Consider the following 23,152-nt stretch of genomic DNA (forward strand, 5'->3'; position numbering starts at 1 on the left):
CTCCTGGAAATACGTTGTAGAGCTGCTGGCCATCAGAGAGGCTAGACCCATCAGAGTCCAGCTTGCAATAGAAAAGGGGGTGGGATTGGAAAGGTTCTTGGTAGCTGAAGCTTTGAGCCTCCCCCTAGGAAGGTGTGCGTGCAGGAAACTCCTAACCAGCCTGGGACCTGTCATAGGGCTCCTTCTCCATGGGCAGGGGTGTGGTGGGTGGGGGGAAGGGGCTGAGACCCAGCTGGGCTGTTGGGACAGGTGGGGGCAGTTAATCTAAATCTCTACTGCTGGGAGAATTGTCTGAAAGATGTGTGTGTGCTTGGAAATGTCACCAAATTAATTGAAACTGGTGTAACAGTCAGACTGGGTCAGACCAATGGTCCATCTAGTTCAGTGTCCTGTCTTTCAGCCGTGCCTAAGGCCAGGTTCCCCAGAGGGCATGAGCAGAACAGGTAGTCATCAAGTGATCTATGCCCACTGCCTGGCAGCCCCTTCCCTCCCAACCCAGAGTCTTGTTAGATCCACAGTGTCCTAGCGCTCTTGTCCTCCAGGATCTGGGGCTGAAGAGGGGTGTATCTTTCTTTTGGTCAGGAACCATATCAGTGAAGGTTTTTTCTCCCCACTTCACTGGTGTGGCCCAGCTGATTTTTCTGTGGGGCAGTAGCTGCTAACCCCTACAAGGTCCCCCACTGTCTCAGCAGCTCACAGGTTAGTGTGCCAGAAGCACTGAGGACATGCTCTGTACCACAAGCCAGCAGGTGGCAGTTGGGACCTCCAGAACCAGCCCTGCATCTAGTCTGTCCTGGCAGTTGCCACGATGCATGAAACAACCATTAGCTGTTGTCAAAATGGGATTGTTCAGTGTTGCACCTGTTTTGTTGCAGAGACTTCCTGAAGAACTTCAAGTGATACCAGCTACAGCAGTGCATATGACACTGACCATGGACTGAAGCCAGGTCATGGCAGAGACTTGCAATAAAGTCACTACACTAGAACATTGAAGTCAATTACTGGGTTTTTATTGGAAAATAACTTAGCCTGCACCAGCATGGACAGAACTTGCTCCTGGCTGTATAGGTTAGACCTCCCTGGTCCACCACCCCTGAGACCTGAGCAGTCCCCCAGCAGAGTTTGCTGGACTGGGGGAGGTCAAAGCTCTCTTGTTGGCCCCCAGGTTTCCTGCCTGCCCATTGCCCTGCTCCCAGCTCTGACTCCTGGGCTCTGCTCCTGGTCCCTCAGGGCTGCCCAGCCAGACCCACAGCTGGGCTTTCTGTCCAGCACCATCCTGCTGTACTGAGGATTCTACTGGACCAGAGTGTCCTTGATTTCAGAGGTTCAAGCTGGATAACTTCCTCCAGCCCCAGCTGTACTCAGGTAGGACAAACAGGTCAGTTTACAAATTCAACTTTTTAAGTGGTGTTAGATTTAACAAATCTCTTGGCTTTGAGCTGTTTCTGAGGTGACAATCTTAAGCACAGCTTTTTTCCCCAGGACTGCCTCCATGAAACACCCCCTTGTTAAGTTACATACGTGTCAAGGCTGCAAGCAGTGAACTTCAAAGTCGTTAGTATAGTCTTACTCAAGCTAGCATAATCACTTTGTTCCTACTGCCTGGCAGGGGTTAGGCCTGTGTTTGCAGAAAGGTTACTAAAGTTATGATGGACGTGCCAAAATTAACTGCTTCATGCACCATGAAATCTTTCAGACTCCAAAGTGGAATGCCAGAGAGGATGTTGAGTGTTGGATTAAGAGGCAGAGGTAATTGTCCTGCTCTCAATAGCACTACTGAGGCCTCAGCTGGCATTAAATCCAGTTCTAAGCACCCTACTTCAGGAAATGGGGACAAGGGAGAGCCCAGAGGAGGGAAGAAAGGCTAGAAGGATGCAGGTTTGGTCTTGGGAAAAGACTGAGTGAAGACCAGACAAGTTTTCTTCTCTGAAAGGCTATTTAGTGAGGGCAGAATGAGCATTAATGGGCTTAATTTGCAGTGAGGGAGAGTCAGGTCAGTTTTTTCCTAATACCCAATCTAAATTGCCTTTGCTCTGGGTGAAGTGTTCACTGTCCATTCAATGACAGGTCACTGTCTGAAGAATCCTGAATATTTAAAGATGTCAGGCCTGCATCCCACCCTGGGTCACCCTGCTTTCTTTTGTACCTTACTCTACCTGTCCTCCAGATAGATACAACAGCCTGGACGAGTCAACATAAGTAATACTGGGCTCTGACTTCAAGCTAAAGTAAACCACCCGGAGTCCACTGGATAGGTCATTGGGCACTTTTATTCCAGCACCTACTGCAAGCAGTTGTACTCTAATATTCAGGTGTCTGAGACTTAGGAAAGCTGATAAAAATATCTGAACAGTTACGGGAATGAATATATGTTACAATGCTTATACCAGCCTTACGCCAGGCAGCTTACAGTGCCTTGTCGTCTTAGACCTACATCTTCAGCTTCTCCATTGCATCATTAGGCGTCTTGTCATCAGCCACGTCCCTTGGCTCGTTAGGTGGAGGAATCTTTAGGTCAGAAGGCTCCACGTTCCAGATGTCCCGGGCATATTCCTTGATGGTCCTGTCACTGGAGAACTTCCCAGAGGCAGCTATGTTTCTAATAACCATCTTGGTCCACTCCTTAGCATTCTGTAAATAGACCAGATCACAGAAATGGGACCCAGATCCTGTCCTTGCAGCTGCTAGTGGCAGCAACTGCATCCTGGATCTTCTACCACCTTCCTGAGAACTCCTCTCTAGGACTAGGGTGAGACAGCAGCCCTGCAGGGAACAGCAGCAAACACCACCACCCAACAGGCAAAGGGGCAGCTGTAGGGAAACCTCTAGGCCAGGCCATCCCATGGGCTGCAGGGCTGGGACAACCCCCTCAAATCTCCAGCAGTGCTTCAGGGCAGCCTCCCCCATGTCACATCACAAGCCCACGCTCCTGCACCATAGCCCAGGGCATGGTGGGGTCTGCTGGAGCAGGAGTTGGCTCCCCTCTCTCCCACTTCACCATGCAAGAGTGTCTCTCCATACTGGTGAGCAGCGGTGTGCCTGGGGGGGTGCTCTCCTTCCTACCCCTGCTGAGAAACTGCACAGTAGGGCCAGGAGGACAGTGAGGATGGGGGCAGGGTGCCAGGGTGCACCAGCTACTGCCAGCACAGTAGACTGAGGTGGGGGCAACCCCTGCTCCCGCCCCAGGCCTGTAATACCCAGGTCCCTCCTGCACTGGGGATGGTTGGGAGAGATGCCGGGGGCTCCCCAAAGTGCAGGACCTGCAGTGGCTGCCCCAGTTTTCCCTGTGGATGGCACGGCTCTGCTCATAGGCCAGGAGCTTGGAGTATCCTGTTCCAGGTCACTTCCCATTTGAGGGCATGTACTCCTGAGCACTTTGCATGGTGGGTGGGATCAGCTGCTCTACTGTGGCATGCAGCGAGCAAGGCCAGCCCCGTGAAGAGCTGCCTCGGAAGGCTTTTGCCAGTGAGCAGTGACCTGAGCAGCCATACCCTCCAGTGCAGTCTCAGGCTTTCAGGGGCTGGATCACTTCTCACTCACCCAGCTACCGGGAAAGGGAAAAAGGGGCCATGGGCAGAAGTCAGGTCACAAGCAGCTGTTAAGCTCTAAAGAGACTGACTCCATCTGCCAATACATGCAAGTCAGGCGTCAGCCCCCACAAGTCAGTGTGGTGGGCTAAAGCTACCGTCAGCAGAGACTCTGTGTTCCAGCAGAGATTTACCAGCCTAACCCTGTAACTCCCAGCCCAAGCTAAAAGCACCTTCTAAGATGCTCTCACGTGCACCGGGGAATAAGGCCCCACTGGCTACTTTGGATCCCTACGACAGCCATGTTCCAGCCCATCCTAGACCGTCCCCTGCCCCATACTTACCATGTACAGCTTGCTGACTTGGTCCTGGCATTTGACATATGCCTCATAATCTGCAAACACTTTAAACCTATGGGACCAACAGAATGGAGTGTTAGTCACTCTCCCGGCTCCCACAGAGATTTTAAATAACTAGAAAACAACTGCTCAGCTGTTACCTAGTTAAGGGAGTCAGTGGTCTGCCCTAATAGGCTAACAGATATTTTTGGAGCACAAAGCTCTCATGGGAAAAGACCCACATCCTCAGATGCACGAGTGGCCCTACTCACGCATCTGACGAAGCAGGTCTTTGCCTATGAGAGCTCATGCTCCAAAATGTGTTCGTCTGTAAAGGTGCCACGGGACTTCTTGTTGTTTTTGAAGATACATGGCTCCCTCTCTGACATTGCTCTGCCCTGTTTAGGGCTGAGAATTCACACTGGAATACTACACTAACAGCTACCTGTTTCAAAGTCTTTCGCTTGTGTGGGTCTAAACGTAACCTCCACCCTAGCCTGTGTGCAGGTGGCAGTGGGAGAGGGATAGAACAGCACAGACAAAGACAAGATGTTCCAGGAACTAGCATTTCATATGCATTCCCACAGGCCCAACTGCTGAAGCAGCTGTCCCCAAAGAGGTACAGCATCCTCTGCCAGACAGCTTGTAGGCCAAGCACAGCAAGACAAGCTCCCATCCTCCGCGTGTGAAACAGGGCAAGTGCTGTGCTGGTGGCTGTTTTGATTCAGGAGAAATACAGGCAGGACCATTCAAAAAGGCTGTTAATAATCTTCACAGCCCAGGAACCACCTCTGCCTACACCTGTGACAAAACCACATGCTCAGGTGCATGAGTTTTGTATTCCAGGAGGAATACAAAAAGCTGCTGAAAATCAATTCCAACCAGTTCTAACATGTTAGCTTTGTAGTGCGTCTTATCCCCAAAGGATCCTGAATTGCTTCTCATCAATCTCACACTCCAATACAGTCACCCTAGGGGAAGAGCGGGCCAGCGAGGCAGACAAGTGACTGCTGGCACACTGCAAATCTGGAGTCCAAAGTGTTTTGGCTAAAGAAGCTGCAGCAAACTGCTAAGTGCTGTGGAGGAGACAAGATCTGGTCACCACCACCCGTCCTTGGAAGGATGAAGAGTGACATGGACCTTGCTGGGACATGAGCCTGGTGCCAAGGAACTCAGGTGTTCTGGGCCATCTCCTGCACTAACCGTTCGTATTTCAGCAGTGGTTCCTACCTGTCATGGTGGAACAGCATGTTGGTCACATCTTTGAAGAGGTCAGGTTGTGTTGGAGAGAAGAAGCCACCTTTGATCTGATCGACAGCCTGCTTCAGTTCAGGAAGCTTGTCGTAGTACTCCTGGGCATTGTACCTGCCATGCAGAGAGGAAAGAGTTTTAGCAAGTCATTTTAATTGCTTGTTAGGTCTTACACTTGAAACACTAGATGAACCATAAAGCTAATTTGACCTATTACTCGGGCTACTTGTAGAGTCAAGTGCTCTGATGCCCTCTACTGGTATAGTCTCTTTGATGCAACAACCCAAAATGGAAGATCTTTCCACATGCATGGTATTTAGACCTCAATGTAATGGCTTTGTTCCTTGCGCAGGTAACCCCTTGACTACAGACTGGAATGCAGCAATACCCCTAGATGTCTTCAAGTCACCAAAATCTGATCAAATGCACCCTAGGATACTCAAGGAGCTGACTGAGGGGTGGTCTGAACCATTAGCTATGATTTTTGAAAAAATCACAGAAGATGGGAGAGATTCCAGAAGACTGGAAAAAAGCAAATATAGTGCCCCTCTATAAAAGGGAAAAAGCCACCATCCAGGAGAGTGCAGACGAGTAAGCTTAACTTCTGTAGCAGGAAAGATAATGGAGCAAATAATTAAGGAATCCACTTGCAAGCCTCTAGAAGATAAGGTAATTAACAGGCAGCATGGATTTTTCAGAACAAATTGCATCCAACCAACCTGGCTAGTTTCTTTGATGGGGTAACAAGCCTGGTGGAGAGGAGGGAAGTGGCAGATGTCATCTGTGTAGACAGCCTCACACGACCTCGTTAGATAAACGAGGGAAGCACAACCCAGATGAAGCTACTATAAGGTGGGTGCTAAGCGGCTGAGTAATGGCTCCCAGAGAGTAGTTATCAATGGGTCAGTGTCATGCTGGAAGGCCACAGGGATCGGTTCTGTGTTTTCATCAGTGACTTAGACTAGGAGAGAGGACACCTGTGAAGCTGGCAGATGATACCAAGCTGGAAGGGACTGCAAGCGCAGCAGGGCCAGTATCCTCCCTGGGCAGGGTATCTGTGGGGGCACCTACTCTGTGCCCTTGGGCAGAAGGGGTGGGACTAGGGGCAGCCAGCCCTCAAGTGCTGTCCAAGCTGGCTTTCCCCCATGCAGTGCTGCCTGGAGCGTACCACATGGTGCCCAGGTGTGCTCCAGGCCCCGGAGCAGTTGATCCCCACCCCCTCAACTGACAGGCATGTGCTAGTAAGTTGAAAACGATCTGGCCAAAGCAGAGAAATGGGCTGAGGGAAATAGGATGAAGCTCAAAAAGGCCAAATGCAAAGTGCTCCACTTCAGGACAATCGGTTTCGTGCATACCGAATGGGAAGTGACCCCCTAGGATGGAGTACTGCAGAAAGAGATCTAAGGACCACAGCGGACCCACAAGCTGAGATTGCCACCATTGCCCCCAAAAGGTCAAATATTAAGGGATGTATTAGCCGAAGTGTTGCAAGAAACAAACAAGTGGTAGTTCTGCTCAGGCCTCAGCTGGTGTATTGTGCCCAGTTCTGGGAGCCCCGTTTCACAAAAGCCCCATGCAGACAAATTGGGGATGATCCCAAGAAGAGCAATAAAAATCATTAAGGGTCTAGAAAACCTGGCCGAGGATGGAAGAGTGAAATAATGGGGTTTGTTTAGTCTGAAAAAAGGATGACTGAGGGGAACATAATAGTTCAAATATCTAAAAGGTTGTTCCAAGGAGGAAGGAGAAAAGAGTTATTCTCCTGAACTCGGGATGACAGGACAAGAGGCAACGGGCTTAAGTTGCAGCAAGGGAGGTTTAGGTTGGACATCACAGAAAAAGCCTTCCTAGCTGTTGGGGTGGTTAAACACTGGAATAAACTGTCTAGGGAGGTTGTACACTCTCCATCACTGAAGACTTCTTAGACAAACACCTGTCAGGGATGATCCAGGTGGTGCTTGGTTGTGCCATGAGTGCAGGGGACTGGATTCTCTGGCCACTCGAGGGCTCTTCTAGTCTTATGGTTCTTTGGAGCTCCTTGTGGAAAGGTACTGAGCCAAGCAGCAGTAGAATGGGCAAATGCTGAAGTTCATAGTTAGAGTAGCTGTGGTGGGTTCAGATATTAAAGAGACCAAGCAGGTGAGGGAGTCTCTCTTATTGGACCAGTTGCTACTGGTACCATTGGCATGATACAAGGCCTTGTCTGTATAAAGGCCCAGTCCATAGGACTATCTACTGCTTTTCCCCTCCTTCACAGCTCTGTTTTGTGTAATTCTATATGAGAATCTCACCCTTTCCTGTCCAGCTCTGCCACATCCTGGATCCTCATGCCAAAGATGAACAAGTTCTCTTCTCCAGCCTCCTCTGCCATTTCGACATTTGCTCCATCCATGGTCCCAATGGTCAGGGCTCCATTCAGCATGAATTTCATGTTTCCTGTGCCAGATGCTTCAGTGCCCGCTGTGGAAATCTGCTCAGACAAGTCTGTGGCTGGAATCACTGCCAACAAAAAGCATTAAGAGGTTCAGAATTACTGACTTCGTTCCTAGTGCCATTTGAGTCTTTTCAAAGGCCAAACACAAACCCATCCTGGACATTGCTGCCCAGTTTAAGAACAGCGTCCTCTGACCGATGAGTTGATTGATGTGATGTCAGCTCCTGGTTCCCAGGACTTAATGCTGATTGAGAAGTTTGCTGTGGGGCCTTTTTAATTTAGATGGGGACCTAGCTTTCAGAAGACATTGGCAGGACATACCAGCCTGTTACAGCTTTTTAATCAATACATACTTGGAATCTATCCATCAGAATACAGGATTTCAAACCTAAGCTCCTGATCCTGCAACAGGATCTGCATACATGGAACACCAACTCCAGACAGAGGTCTGCACAGATCCATTTGCAGGATCATGGCCTTAGAATTCTGACTGTAGCTTCATCAGCCTAAAAGCCTCCATCAGCTATGAGAGCTCATTGCTTGGAGGACTCTGATAAGAAATCGTGGTCCTCTGCAGCTCTTAGTTAGCATTAGCATTTTGGATAATTATTCTTGCGGTTTGAATAGAAAGTTCAACCAGCACAATGTGCACTGAGGTAATAAGATTCAGCTCTCCCTTGCGGTAGCTTGTCAACTTGTGACAAAGCAGGAGAACAAACCCTCTCACTCTGAAAGGGAATTGCTGTTAACCTTACCTCCTGTGCTTTGGCTTATGGGTTGACAGAGAAGCAGCCCCAGGTAGGGAAGAACAATCTGAAACCTTTACCCAGTTAGCTAGGCTGATCTAAAGTAAAATGGCAGTTCTGTCATCCTCCATACCACACCGCAAATGCAACCTCCACCTCTGCATAGTGCATTACCTTTCTCAGCCAGCGATACCCGGTAGTTCTCCAGAAAGATGACTTTCAATTTGTTCCCAACCGCAGGGTCATTGTTCACCACATGGCCCACAGATGTAATAAGTTTGATGATCATTTTAGCCATGTGATAGCCTGGTGCGGCCTAGAAAAGAGCCCCAGGCTGAATGAAGACTAGCAAGGTGGTGGCTAAGGGTACACCCGTATTACTGAGCTAGCTGTGGGGGGAAGGCTGGTGGAACACCCTATTTTATTTGTTACCAGTGTTTCCCTGTGAGCTGAGCACTTGGGTTGTCACCCAACAGAGAGTCAGATGCCACCCAGCTGATAAGCAGAGCACCAGCTGCACTCCCAACTGGCAGCTTGACTACTGGTGCACTTGCTGTGGGGCGCACACAATTTTTTCTGCATATAGATGGGAAACATTAGCAGGAACGTTGTTTGTTACCTTTTCCTCTGCATGCCCTACCCATTCCCTGGGTCCACCCCTCATCTTCTCATTCCAACTGAAAAGTCAAGTTCAATGGTGATCTGAACAGGCTGACACCTTTCAGGTGCTGCCACAAGCAGTAGCTTTTAGTGCAAATCCCACTGAAAAGTCAGTGGGAATTTTAAGCTCCTACATCCTTTAAGGGCTTCTGGAAATCTCCCCAGTAGAGTGTCACACCGCTGCCAGCGTGCTTAACGTACCTTGCCTCCGATAATAACTGTCCTAGGCACAAATGGCTTCATAGGATCTCTCTTTATACCTGGACGAAAGAAACGGCAGTCACTGAACATACAGTACAGGTGTTGCAGACTTTCAGTACTTACCAGCGAATGCCCCAGTCCGATGGTCTCTGCCAGAGACGGACCCAGGGTGAGCAACTTACGGTTGTACATGGTGATGATGTGCAGACAGTTCATGAGCTGCCGCTTGTACTCGTGGATTCTCTTCACTTGCACGTCGAACATGGACGAAGGGTTGATCTTCACTTGGTATTCCTTCTCCAGGTACTGGGCAAACTTGACTTTATTCTCCTGCGGAGCAGTGAAAAAGGCATTATCACATGCAGCCGAGGTCACGCCTGCCCAGGGCTCGTCCGGAGACTCCCCAGCCTTTTACCTGTTTCACTTTGGAAACCTCCCGAATGAAGATCTCATCGTTAACAAACTTATGCAACTTGATCAGCTGGCTGAGATCTTTCACATAGTCCTCTCCTATTTTCTGGAACAAGACATATTACAATGGACGTATTAATTACCTTCTCTCTACAGTTACCGAGCAGCCTTTTTACACAAATGCTGCAAATTTAGTAGAGTCCATTCAGGCAGATACAGAATACACGGTGTTTCAACTTCCCGAGGAATCAATATTTTCTTTTGGTCAGCAGTTCTCCTTTCAGTCACATGGCACAACCGCTTTTTTCAGCAGAATCGATTGCTCATGGATGTCACATTTACTTATATTTACTATGGTTAGTGTCTTAGACAGGGTTGCAGCATTGTAGATGCACACAACAAGCTAAACCAGGACCAAATGCATTAATGTTTCAAATCCACCACAGAGTACATCATCTTAGCAAGCACAGACACATTTTCCAATCCGCTCAACACCAGGCTGGGGATGTTGAGTAAATGAGTAGCCACTGAAAGCAGCTCCCCTCCCCACCAGCCCTTTGGAGCCAGGATGGGGCATTTAATCCAGGTCCCAGTTCCAACAGACTCCTGCTCTCCCTTGCCACAGCACGGAGTGGGGGTGGGCTCCCTGCCAGCTTGTTTGGGCTGGGAAGCAGCATTTCAGCTGCCTCCTGGTGCGAAAGGGGTCCTGTGGTGTTGGCATTTCCCCCTCACAGTGGCTCTGCAAAGAACCACCGTGGAGCAGGCTGCGGGGGTGGGAATTGATGACCCCCGTGCCAGCTGGGACTCAGGCAGCCTTTCTGGTTGAGCCCCGGCTGGCGTGGGGTCATCGGTTCCCCCGCCTTCCTCTGGGTCCCCACCGTGGTGGCTCTGCAAAGAGCCATAGTGAGGGGAAATTGACAAAATATCACTTGGACTGTTCTTGCGGCACATTTTCTGAAAACCACTGCTCTAGGCAACATTTATGTTAAAATGTCTTCAGCTCAACAAGCTGAAAACCAAGATGACAAACATGGTTTGTAAGAAGTTGGCCAATTTAGAACGGGAAAGAGTTAGGGGTCAGCGCCTCGCACTTCCCCAAATTGCTCTCTTGTGGGAAGAGTTTCAGAACTGTCACCAACTGGGCTGCACTAGCAACATGAGCCTAGCATATGAGCTCAAGTGGCCCAGGATTTTGGCCTCGCCTATCGCAGTGGGTCCCTGCTCCCTCCACAAGAGGGGCTGACAGGCAGAGGCTCAGACATTTTTGTCAAGCTGCATCAGATTTAAAGTGACAGCTACTGTTTTATTCCTTTTGGAAGAAAATCTGCAGAGGCACAGGTCCTGTGCCTGTTGCTCATCCTTGTACTTCCTACACGTGCATCTGCCGGGTGCGTGTGAAAAAGCAGAGACAATATCTAGCAAGAGTGTAAGAAATCCAGGCTGGTTCACAGTCCTCCAAACCACCAGCTAAATGTAACGAGACTTCAAAAACATCCCCAAAACTCTCTCTCTGCTCCCTCTGGATGCAGCATTAGCTAACAAGGCAGCATCTCACTCATGGATATCTAGTGCACGGGGAGGTGCCAGGAATAGGCCGAGGCAGTGTCTACACTATGCTCCCCTTTTGGAGGGGGCGTGCAAATGGGGAACAGTGAAAATGCAGATGAAGTACTGATTTACAAATCTCGCCCTTCGTTTGCATTCTCACTTGAGTGTGCTTCTGGAAGAGACTTTTCCAAAAACAAAAACCCCCCTGTAGATGGGGTCCCGGGACCAGGGTGGGGGGAAGACACCAACCTCCGTTTTGAAAGAACCCTTGAATACCCAGCCAACTACCCACCACCTTGTACAAGGTTCTTTCAAAAACAGGTTTTTCCCAAAGGAACTCCATCTACGCGGTTGTTTTTGTTCCCTGAAAAGTCTCTTCCAGACATGTGATCACGAGATGATGCAAATGAAGTGAGATTTGTAAATCGGTGCTGCGCTTGCATTTTCAAGCTCCCTCATTTGCATTTCTCCTCCAAAAGGGGAATTCAGTGTAGACGCGGCCCCAGAGAAACACAGGGACCCCCTTGATAGCTTCTCCTGAGCTGCAGGCTGAGGCTGTGGCCACACTTGCCCAATACTTCAAAACAGCCATGCAAATGGCCATTTCCAAGATTACTAACGAGGCACTGAATTGGATATTCAGCACATTATTAGCTTTAGGATGCTTCCAGCTGCAGTGCTTCGAAAGCACCACTTTTGAATGCTTGCGGCTTGGCACAACTACACGGGGTTCTTTTTCTAAAGGACCCTGCACATTTCAAAATCCCCTTATTCTCCTCTGCTGAGAGGGAATTTCAAAATGTGCGGGGGCCTTTCGAGAAGGAGCCCCCGTGTAGCTGTGCTGAGCTGCAGGCATTCAAAAGCGCTGCTTTCAAAGCACCGCGGCCGGAGGTGTCCTAAAGCTAATGAGGCGCTGAATATTCAATTCAACGCCTCATTCATAATCTTCAACATGGCCATTTGCATGGCCATTTCGAAGTTTTGGCCAAGTGTGGCCACAGCCTGAGTGTTTTAAGCAGGTGTTTGATGGCCTATGCCAGTCAGGCATCTCTGCCGCCCACGAGCCAGGCACAGTCAGAGATATTCCAGGCTGGGAGACAACATTGCATAAGGCAGTTTCCAATACAGATTCTCTCCCCAAATGCAAAGCTCAAATCAAGGTGTGGAAATAAACAGCTACTTGTTCTGCAGAGGCTGTCTCAGGATGGGGGGAGGAGGGATGTGGAGGGACATGTGGAACTGGAGAGGAGCTACTGCTTGTTCCTGCATTTCCATCTCTTGGACTGAGTTTTGCCTCCCGGGGAACCAACCCCACCCAGAGCCACATGCATCTGAGCAGTTGTCCTTCATACAGGGCACCCAGCTGCGGCATTCAGCGAGGAGACAGACAGCATTCCCCAGCCGTGCCTCACTCACAGAGAGCTGGGAAGCATTTTAAAACCCACTGCACCATGCCCGAGCCCTCCCTCCCACGTGCTCCGAGGACGCGTGCACAGAGAGGTGCTGGAGTTACCTCTGCTATCAGCTCTGCTAGTCCTGGGTTGCAAAGCAAGAGCCAGCGCCTGGGGGTGATTCCGTTGGTCTTATTCTGAAACTTCTCTGGCTCCAGTTCAGCAAAGTCCTTGAATCTAGGACAACGAAAAGGTAACGGTCCTAGTCGGAGAGGCAGCATCGCTGCACACAGGCAGCTTTGGCGAGTACACGGGTCAGCAACCCCCGGCAGAGGGGCCGAGAGTGGCCAACAAGCAGATTTTCATCAGCGTGCGTGGTGGGAGCTCGGCCCGGTGCCACCCGCCTCTCCACACCCCTGCAGCTGGGAGCTTGCCCAGAGCCAGGCCACCTCTGGATTAACAAAAGTCCAGCTAATGCTACCGACCACCACGTAAACGGCAAAGCTCTGCCTGTTTGTTTATTAATGAAGCTGTTATAAGTAGGACTATTAGTAACTTTAGAAAGCATCACCGGCACTGCGACTGCACGAAGAGGTCTAAAGGTCAAATGTCGGCGCTCTGCCTCGGAAAGGTTGCTGACCCCTCGGCTAGTGTTTAGCGCACAACGTTAGATGCGGGAAGAGAGTCTGTTCTCAGCTCTGCTAACAGGCGATTCACGGGGTGAGCCTAGGCTAGTCACTGAGATCCTGATTGTAAACGGGAGTTACAATGGCAGGAAACTAAGAGGTTAAAGTCTAATTTCTATTACATTTATTAACGAATGAAAGTAAATAGAGCCATTGTAAATCCTGGCTTGCTCTCCGCATCATTCACAAATGCTCTGCACACCAGCTCTGCGCTGTGCTGACTGGATCCTGACTCAAACAAGTTTCCATTTCGTAAGAATTTTACTTGGTCGTCCCCCATTCTTACAGCGAGCCCAAGTGTAACAATTTCACCATTCACCCACTGCCAGCAGCCCCCCCCGGACTGTTGTTCTAACTCTTACACCTGAGTCTTCACAATGTCCGAGTGGATCTTGGCTACGCCATTAACAGCATGTGAGCCAACGATGCAGAGATGGGCCATGTTGATTCTCTTCACTCCTCCCTCTTCAATCAGGGACATTCTCCTCAGCCGGTCGTGGTCGTTAGGAAACAGGGCTGTGATTCTCTGTGGGGTTGGAGATGGGATAAAAGCCAGTCAGGGACTCCGTAGCTAGAACTAGGCATGAAGATGAGCTGTTCTTAGCCAACAGGGAGGGAAAAAGAAGCCCCACATCGTTAGCCCTGACAGCATCGTGGTCGGGGAGGGCAACCTGCAGCCCCACAGGGTTCCACATGTGGCCTAGGATACATTTTATTTACCGCTGTCCCTGCACAGGGTTGCCAGATTCCACAGTGTGGGGTTTTTTTTTCCCTACTGGTATTAATAAAGTGACATGCACGTGAAGCACGGGCGTGGGAAGTGAGGTGTGCTGATTGCACACTACGTTGACGATAGGTTGTTACAAGGAGGAGGGAGAAAAATTGATCTCCTTAGTCTTGGAAAATAGGACAAGGAGCAAGGGGCTTAAATTCCAGCAAGGGAGGTTTCGGTTGGACATTAGGAAAAAAAGTTTCTTGATGGTCAGGGTGTTTAATTACTGGAATAAATTGCCTCAGGTGGTTGGAGAATCTCCATCAATGGGGATATTAAGAACCGGTGAGATAAATATGTAACAGGGATGATCTAGATTAGTGGTTCTCAAACTTTTCAGCATCATGCCCCCGCCCCCTTTCGATTTCTGGGAAACCCTCATGCCCCTGCCCACCTCATCTTCACCATCATCCAACCCCCCTTAACAAAAAAATTCAATTCATAAATTTAAAACAAACACAAAAACATGATATAAAAGAGTTATTTGAAATTAAAAATAAGCATAAACAGTTTTTCTTGGCCCCTTGCAGGAGCCTGGTGCAGCCCCAGCTGACCAGCTGCCTGAGCCCTGTGCCAGACCTGCCCACGCCAGCTGCCCACCCTCCTGAGCCCTGTGCTGCCAGAGCCGCCTGTCCAAGATGACTGAGATCTGTGCTACCGGGGCCAGCCACCTGCCTGCCAGCCTGCACCGTCCAAGCCCTGCAGTGCCGGTGCCAGCTGCATAAGCCCCACAAGCTGGCTGCCCGAGCCCCTCCCCTCCCCTCCCCCAAAGCCAGGCACTCCCAGTCCCCCACTCGCTCCATCTCCCTCCTGCAAGCCAGGAAACCCAAGCCCCATCTAACCCCATCCTTCTTGTCCTCCCCCACCCCTCCCTAACCCACACTCGCTCCCCTTTGTAGGGGGCAGCTCGCTCCATGTGGGTCTTCACCTGCTGCCTGCTTTTTATAGTGGCTGCACCAGGTCACCCAGGTAAAATGGCAGGGGCTGAGGCCGGAAGGAAAAGCTGGCTTTTTCTTCAGGTGGGGGGCTGGGTCGCCTTGTGCCCCCCCCCCCGAATTTCATCATGCCCCTCTGTTTGGGAAACCATGGGATAGATGGTGCTTGGTCCTGCGGTGAGGACTTGACAGCCCCCTGAGGTCCCTTCCTGTTGGAGTGTTCTATGTTTTTATAAGAACTGTGAGCTCCCTCTGCCTCCAAACCGCTGCTGCAGTTCAGTGGGCAAATTCTAGGTCCACAAGTGCAGGCAGCCAAACTACCCTGTTCTGCGCGACTGTCTTGGCTACATCCATCTTGCAGCACATGGAGCTGAAGGAGGCCCACTCGCCAGCCTCAGCTGCCCCTCCCCGATCTAGGTCCTGGTCCATCCAAAGACAGACGTATGCAGCAAATTAATCACGAGGATGAGGATGATCTCGGGGACCTCTGAAACGTGTAAAGCTAGGCTTGCTCAGGAGCAGCTTCGTTTTTGATCGGGGCCTACTTATAAATTTTGGGAAACCGATCCAGGGTTTAGCCGTGTGCCACTGAAGAACCACCCAGCTCACAAATCTAGAAGTGAGCTTGTAAGAAAAATCCACCGCTACTAGACTGTGGGTACGCGAGAGCATCAGTATGTGTAGCCACCGTACAACTCAGAACTAACTCTCTCTCCCCACCCCCAAAGCAAAAACCCAGCCACCCCAACTACTCCTCCGAGCAGTCACACGCACGGGGCAGCATGAAGCCGGGGTAAGTACCCGCGACTGGACAGCGTTCTGTGGAAGCTTTGTCCTGCTCGCCCCCAGGAGCTGCTCCAATAGAAGCTGTTTCCTCACCCACCTTGTCTCTGCATTTAGCTCCAGCCAGCCAGGGGGGTGTGCTGCTGCGACTTACCTGTGGCTGCGGGGGGCCCGGCCTCAGACAGAAATGGACAATGGGACCAAAGCAGCAGAAGTCCCAACACAGAGCAATGACTTCTATGGGACTGGCCCACTCCGGAGCACGCTCTGCACAGCCCAGGTGGTGCAGCTTAAACTGGCCTCGTTTAGGAATGGCAGCACTTCCTCACCTCCCCCAGGAGGCAAAAGCAGATTTAGGCTCAAAGAGCACCAGAGTGTTCCAGGTGGCCAGGTGACTGTACAAGCCAACTCTGCCTTGAGTCTCTTGCTGCTATTCCAGCTGTTCTGCTCCTCTCTCTCCGCTCCCCCTGGCCATATTCTCCATTTACGGCCTCTGAAGCCATGGGAAGAGTTCGGATCACTGACATGTGCAAGTCCTCGCCTCCACCCTCTGCGGTAAGTCCAGTGCGTCGCCAACACCAGTCTCCCACAAACAAACGTTTCCTGCGTGCCCACTGCTAACGCTGGTCTGAGTTACCAGCTCTGCCTACAGGAGCCAATGTCACATTTGCTATTTCCTTCCTGCTGAGCTTTCTTACAGGGCCTCAGACCTCAAAACCAAAAACATTCCATGGGGCGGGCGGGAAGGAGGAGTAGATAGACTGATCGGCTAAGCCCAGCTTGGATTCACATCTGCATTAAGGCCCCCTTGCGCTCCCAGAGTGTGGCGAGGCCTTCCCGTCCCTGTGATTTCAGCCCTCCCTTGGTTACTTTGCACTCCTGGGTCAGCCCCGTCTTGTCCAGAGTGAATCAGTGTTTCATGAAAGTTTTGCAGAGGGACTTCCTGTTTGAGCTATGGATTCTCAGCAGCCAGTGTGGGGTAAAGAGCACAGAAAAGATTGCCTGTGGCTTAACCCAATCCTTATGCCATGGACCCTCTTCTTGTCCCTACCCTACTGAGAAAGAACCATAGAATCACAGACTCCTAGGGCTGGAAGAGACCTTAGGAGGTCATTGAGTCCAGCCCCCTGTTCAAAGCAGGATCAACCCCAACTAACTCAGCCCAGCCAGGGCTTTGTCAAGCCAGGACTTAAAAACCTCTAGGGATGGAGATTCCACCATCTCTTTAGGCAACGCATTCCAGAGCTTCGCCGCACTCCTGGTGAAAAGTTTTTCCTAGTATCCAACCTAGACCTCCCCTTCCGTAACTTGAGACCACATAAGCACCACGTGCTGACCCACTGTGCCACTAGAGCTTAAGCCCCAATCCCCACAGCCACACCTGAGAGAAGTTGATCCATTATAACCGGCATGCCCTGGCACGGTGCAGAAAGACCCGGCGTCCTCCCTTTCCTCTCTGACAGCAGGAGGCATTACGCACTCCTAGCAAGGGGCCAGTTTCCCTCCAAGCTACTTACGTCCAGATGCCTCTGGTTTATCTCATAAATGATTTGCAGATGTCGCGGCAGCAGCTTCTCCACCAGATCGACCGGCCAGCGCTCTAGGGCCTCAGGAAGCACCGTGTGGTTTGTGTAGGCGAAGATCTGCTTGGTGATATCCCAGGCCTGGCATTCAATAAAGGCAGTTAACAATTAGGAGCAGAAAGCCAAGGGCATCTCACACCAGTACCAACGCTCATGTGCCACTCACTATGGGCTGAAACTTTACTGGAGCCCAGTCCTGGGATACTGTCCTCTCTCTGAGGCAGAGGTAGGGGTGTATGCGCATGGGGCGGCCTCCGCAGCTGACTCCCTGGAGCATAGCAGGGATGTCATTTAATCTCTGCACCATGGTCTACACTAGAAACCTAAGTCAGTTTAACTATATGGCCCAGGCGTGTGACAAATCCATACCCCTGAGTGGTAGAGTTAAGTTAACTTAACCTCCTCCTCTCCCAACCCCTCCCCAGTGTGGGGAGCTAATCCACCTCCCTGACAGCATCTAACTACAGTGATGGGAGAACCCCTCCTATCGACACAGATAGTCCCTACACTGGTGGGGCTGCAGCATTTAAAGCTGAGGCAAGCCCTGTACCTGCATTGACCACCTGTAAAATCTGGGATGATACCACTTCCTTTATCTCCTCTATGTAAACTGTCAGCTCTTACTAGGTGAACGTACAGCACCTAGCACAGCAGGGCTACGCTCTCTGTCGGGGCCTCTTGGATGACTAATACAAACACTTCATCCATCTATGGTGGACCAGTTATCTCCCTTTCATGACCTATGATGAAACAGGCAGTTCTGACAAACAAGGACATTGTGGAACAAAAGTAAATTCAATTCCTTTCTATCCAGCTAAAGCTATATATTTCCTGCAGGAAGACTAATGTTTTGCAGACTCTTAATGCTATGCTTGTTTCTTTCAGATAAGAAACGTTTTGTTTTTTTTTTAAAACAAACTCCGAGTATTCTGATATGGAATGGTGACCTTTGCTGGAATTTTATTAGGGTCCGATAAAAGAGTTCCAGATTGCAATGTTCTGTCTGACCAATACAATACTGTGGCTGCCAGTTATGGGTTCTATGAATTGTATCTTAGTTACTGCTCTAAAGATGCAGATTATTGATGAAATGGCTACACAGCTGCTACTCTATTATTCTTCATGAGAAAGTTAGCCTATCCTCAGTGACTTATTTTTAAATAAATTTTAGCAGGTTTATAAATCCTTACCACATAATCATCATCATTATTAACAGTGAGTCTTCGTGTAGTGATGCATATTACAGCCATCAGCTGTCCAAGTACATAGGCTGCTACCATATTATAGAAAGAGCATCTTGGCAGAGACAGCTTTGCTCTGCACAGGAAATGATTCCCTTTCCAAATGGCTGATAATCAGTTAGCTTACAAGTTGAGCAAGAACACACACGTCTCTGTGGACATCTAACCGGCATACGTGCAACATCCTCTTAAGAAGCGTAGTGTGAGGATTTGTCCATGGATATATATAATGATACTGATACATGCAAAAGTGCAAGACGTGAAAATGGAGGGATACACAGCACAGATCTCTCTTCCGCAGAAATGTGTTTAATTGATTTCTGAACAGATCCATTCTTTTCAACAAAAACCTTACAAAAGGGTTTTGCAAACAAAGATAAGCTTGTTATATGCCCAGTTATAAAACTGGCCTCTGTAAGTCCCTGAAGCTATACTGGTCTGCTTCTTCAACTTGGTGGTGTTGATCACAGTTTGGCTAGTTTCTGGGATAAATCCAAGACCCTTGTCAATATTCTAATGATCGCCAAGGGAAAGTTATGGGCTTATCTAGAGAGTTGCTCTAAGCCTCCAACATTTAGAATTCTCCATCACAGACAACAGTGAAAGCACAGAGACAATTTTCCTAACCTTGGTCCACGGCAGTTTTTCAATGTCCACAAAGACTCTCATCAATTCGGGAATGGCCAGTGCAGGATGAGTGTCATTCAGCTGTATGGCTACCTATAAAAACAGATGCAGAACTCCAGCAACCATACCTGTAATCTTTCATTTTGTTTCTCAGCTAGCTGCTTCGAGGGACATACATGTCACATGTGCTGCCTTTCCGCTGATCTGATCCCTGCACTGAAGCTGAGTGGATCTGAAAGCAAGTTCTTAGTCTAGGAAATACCGTATTCAGATCCTGAGGGACTATGTGGTCTTCACAACCAAGACATTGATGAGGACATTGGAAAGCATGCTTGGAAACTCAATCTTATCATAGAGTCATAGAACTCTAGAACTGGAAGGGATCTCAGGAGGTTAAGTCCAAGTCCCCACCCTCATGGCAGGACCATTTAGAACCATAGAATGCTAGGGCTGGAAGGGACCTCCAAAAGTCAGAGCCCAGCCCTCTGCCTAAAGCAGGATCAACCCCAACTAAATCATCCCAGCCAGGACTCCGTCAAGCTGGGACTTAAAAATCTCTAGGGATGGAGATTCCACCACCTCTGTTTGTAACCTAACCTCTGTACGTAACGCATTCCAGTGCTTCACCACCGTCCTAGTGAAATAGTTTTTCGTAATATCCAACCCACACCTCCCACACTGTAACTTGAGACCATTGAGAAATTGGAGAAGGTCCAGAGAAGAGCAACAAGAATGATGAAAGATCCAGAGAACATGAGTGATGAGGGAATTGGGGAATGAGGGGAAGACTTAAAGAACTGGGCTTGTTTAGTTTAGAGAAGAGAAGACTTAGGGGGGAACATGATAATACTTTTCAAGTACCTTAAAGAGGGTTACAAGGAGGAGGCAGAAAAATTGTTCTCCTTGGCCTCTGAGGAGACGACAGGGAGCAATGGGCTTAAACTGCAGTAAGGGAGGTTTAGATTAAACATTAGGAAAAACTTCCTAACTGTCAGGGTGGTTAAAAACTGGAATAAATTACCTAGGGAGGCTGTGGAATCTCCATCACTGGAGATTTTCAGGAGTAGTTCAGATAGACACCTATCAGGGATGGTCTAGACAGTGCTTGGTGCTGCTGAGGGGGCAGGGGACTGGACTCAATGACCTTTCTAAGTCCCTTCCAGTTCTAGTGTTCTATGATTCTCTGATTCTCCTTGTTCTGCCACCAGTCACTACTGAAAACAGCCTCTCTCCATCCTCTTCAGAGCCCCCCGCGCCGATCATCCCTGTTACATTTAAGAACAGGTTAGATAAATATGTATCCCATGAGATATCCCTATCCCTCCAATCCCTGGGCAATTTATTCCAGTAATTAACCACCCCGACAGTTAGAAAAAAATTTCCTAATATCCAACCCTTGCTGCAATTTAAGCCCATTGCTTCTTGTCCTATCATCAGAGGCCAAGGAAAATAATTTTCTTCCCTTGTCCCTGTAACACCCTTTTAGGTACATTAAAGCAGCATTCTTGACCCCGCTTACCCTTCTCTTTTCCAAAGTAAACAAACCCAGTTCCTTAAATCTTCTCTCATAGGTCATAATTTTCGAGACCTTTAATATTTTTAGTTGCTCTTCTCTGGACCCTCTCCAATTTCTCCACATCTTTCCTGAAACGTGGGGCCCGGAACTGACTTCACCCAGCCATTTACCCCGTAACGTTTACCTGATCTGGAAAAGAATCAAAGACAGTTCGAATGCTTTCTGTGCTTCCAAATTTGGATGCTTTGAAGCGTCGGATGATGTCCTGGAGGGTGGCAGCCACAACGAAGTACTCCTGCTTCAGTCGTAATTCTTTGCCTTCGAAAAACTACGAGCAAGAACAGACAGGCATGCTACCCAACCTGGGCATTTATGGGACAGGTGCAGTACAGATAGGGCTTGAATTCTCAGCTGGTTTGAGTTTAATTAATCTGGATTGTTCTAGCCTTAGGGCAGTGTTTGGCTGACAGCCAGTTGCACTGGGCAAGCCCAGTCAAATTGACTGGTTTTAAAAGGACTTCTCCCTCGGCAATTTGCTCAAAAACGTAATTTAAAATGACACGAGTTTTTGGTTTTTGGCTATTTCCCCAGGAGCATTTGCAACTTCAGCGTTCTCATGCACTGGCACAACGCTGTGATGAAAAAGGAAATCTGACTAGGAAGAAGGAAACTTTCAGTTTGATTTCCCTTGCCTTCAGTGAGTGAGACTGCCAGAGGGAAAAGGAGGAGAAGTGAGTTCATTGGTAAGCATTCTTTACAGGGTTATACTCCCAGTGTTTCAGTTTAACCTGTAACTACTGACTCCTTGTGCTGAACAGAGGTGGCAGCTCACTCTTCACATGCCTAGGGGGATGTGACCGAGGCAGCCAAACATGCTTTGCTTATATGACATGTCAAATCCCATCCCTACTGGAGCCAATTCGCTGCTTTGTGGAGTGCGTTAAAGGAGTTCTGACAATGAAATGCACAGGACGCCAAATACGCTTTCCATCAACTTTTTCCAAGTCAAGTGCCTCATGTTAGGTTTCAAAACCAAAAAGTGATCTAATAGTGGAGGAACAAGGAATTTAACCTCATGCTGTTTTACGGCCTTGCATGAGTTCAGTTGGAACAACAGCCTTAAGCCGTCCTCCTTAAAACAGGATTGGTTGATTTTGCTCTTTAAAGAGCCTTGTCAGATCTAATTAGTCATAACAGTCAGCGTTTACAAAAGAGCTTTTTACAACATGCATAACTTCATTTCTCTCCTTCAAATTTCAGGTGGTATTTTCAAAACACATGAGTGATTGAGAGCATAAGTCATGGCTTTTGGCACCACATAACAGGCTAACATAAGAAAACCATGAAGTGATGCTGTTTGAAACTGCTCAACGTTCACTGCCCACAGACCAGAGACCAAATGTGGGGGAAGCCAGAATTTTTTTCAAAATTATTTCAGTTTTAAAGCTGTCACTTGCGATAGTAGCAACAGTAAAAAATCAAACATTTTAGGCCTACAGTCCAATCAGTTTGAATCACTGCAGATAAGTGGAGGAATTTGTATGTGAATAGACTTTAGGAGATACGACACTCTCAGACAGGAGGTGTTTTAGAGAATTCACATCACAAGGGCAGACCAATCTATGCACTTTAATACCTTACTCTCCTTTTATGCACTTTATCTAAAATGCTACTAAGTTTTATAAGTTAGGTATCTATTAGCAGGGATATTTTGCAACTGTGTGTCACTAACAAAGCCATACATTTTAATTACGTGATACCTCAGTCCTTCCTTGTCTCATGACTTACTGAACGTTTACTTAGCACTCTATGCTAGAAGTAAGAGATTTTACTGATCAATGTGAGTGTTGGTGCTATCGCAGGACACAACCATCCTTGGACTGCCTCTGCTCAGTCCTCTCAAGACTTTTCCTGACAGAGAGAAAGACTTAGTCTTATGGAGCTGGTATTAAAATTGTGTCTGTACATTAAGATGACCTATTACAAAGTCCTACCCAATATTTACTGGTTTTGTTTTTGGATACCCAAAAATGGAACCAGTACAAAAACGGATCCAGCACATGTGCGCTAGAATTATCCTGTCACCTGTAGGGGTCCAGGGGAAAGCACCTTGCACAAGCTCACATGAGAGATGAGCCCAACCCTTGCTTCCTGGACAGACAGTAGTAATGGATGTAAAAACAGGCTCGCCCTGCCCCTGAATTTAGATTTTTTCCTCAAATGGCACAAAATTTCCCAATTTTTCCTCCTTACAAAACTCTGATCCAATTTAATTGTTCAGCATCCTGGACAACATACCATCAGGGTGTTCACACTCTTGCCTTTACTTGTAGGGCTGCTGCATTCTGCAATACAGAAGCCACACGAGCACGCTCAGATTGTCTTTCACTATATCCAAATCGAATTTATAATCCTCCAGTTGCTTTTCCTGGTGCGCTACCAGGTGGGAGAGGTTAGCTGCCCCAAATAGGACACTCCCAGGCCTGTATGAGGATACTTGTT

The 23,152-nt window shown here is 48.7% G+C and overlaps 2 protein-coding genes across 3 annotated transcripts in view; one reads left to right on the forward strand and one right to left on the reverse strand.

The window, feature by feature from the left end:
- The window catches only part of ABHD12B (abhydrolase domain containing 12B), a 34,428-nt gene extending 33,440 nt beyond the window's left edge, over window positions 1–988 (forward strand). For both annotated transcript variants that reach the window (XM_074996202.1, XM_074996201.1), the window contains exon 13: window positions 876–988. In XM_074996202.1, the coding sequence (XP_074852303.1) occupies window positions 876–900 (25 nt within the window). In that variant the 3' untranslated portion in view covers window positions 901–988. The remainder of the gene's footprint in view (window positions 1–875) is intronic.
- Window positions 989–2,251: 1,263 nt separating this feature from the next.
- The window catches only part of PYGL (glycogen phosphorylase L), a 46,937-nt gene continuing 26,036 nt past the window's right edge, over window positions 2,252–23,152 (reverse strand). Inside the window, exons 9-21 of the mRNA XM_074996200.1 lie at window positions 20,835–20,978; window positions 19,135–19,227; window positions 17,201–17,347; window positions 13,556–13,719; window positions 12,630–12,744; window positions 9,573–9,674; window positions 9,340–9,487; window positions 9,158–9,216; window positions 8,471–8,612; window positions 7,408–7,615; window positions 5,096–5,230; window positions 3,872–3,938; window positions 2,252–2,631 (exon numbers count right to left, since the gene is read on the reverse strand). Coding sequence (XP_074852301.1) covers window positions 2,431–2,631; window positions 3,872–3,938; window positions 5,096–5,230; window positions 7,408–7,615; window positions 8,471–8,612; window positions 9,158–9,216; window positions 9,340–9,487; window positions 9,573–9,674; window positions 12,630–12,744; window positions 13,556–13,719; window positions 17,201–17,347; window positions 19,135–19,227; window positions 20,835–20,978 — 1,725 coding nt within the window. The 3' untranslated portion in view covers window positions 2,252–2,430. The remainder of the gene's footprint in view (window positions 2,632–3,871; window positions 3,939–5,095; window positions 5,231–7,407; window positions 7,616–8,470; window positions 8,613–9,157; window positions 9,217–9,339; window positions 9,488–9,572; window positions 9,675–12,629; window positions 12,745–13,555; window positions 13,720–17,200; window positions 17,348–19,134; window positions 19,228–20,834; window positions 20,979–23,152) is intronic.

This window comes from Carettochelys insculpta, chromosome 6 (genome assembly GCF_033958435.1).
Source record: "Carettochelys insculpta isolate YL-2023 chromosome 6, ASM3395843v1, whole genome shotgun sequence".
NCBI lineage: Eukaryota > Metazoa > Chordata > Testudines > Carettochelyidae > Carettochelys > Carettochelys insculpta.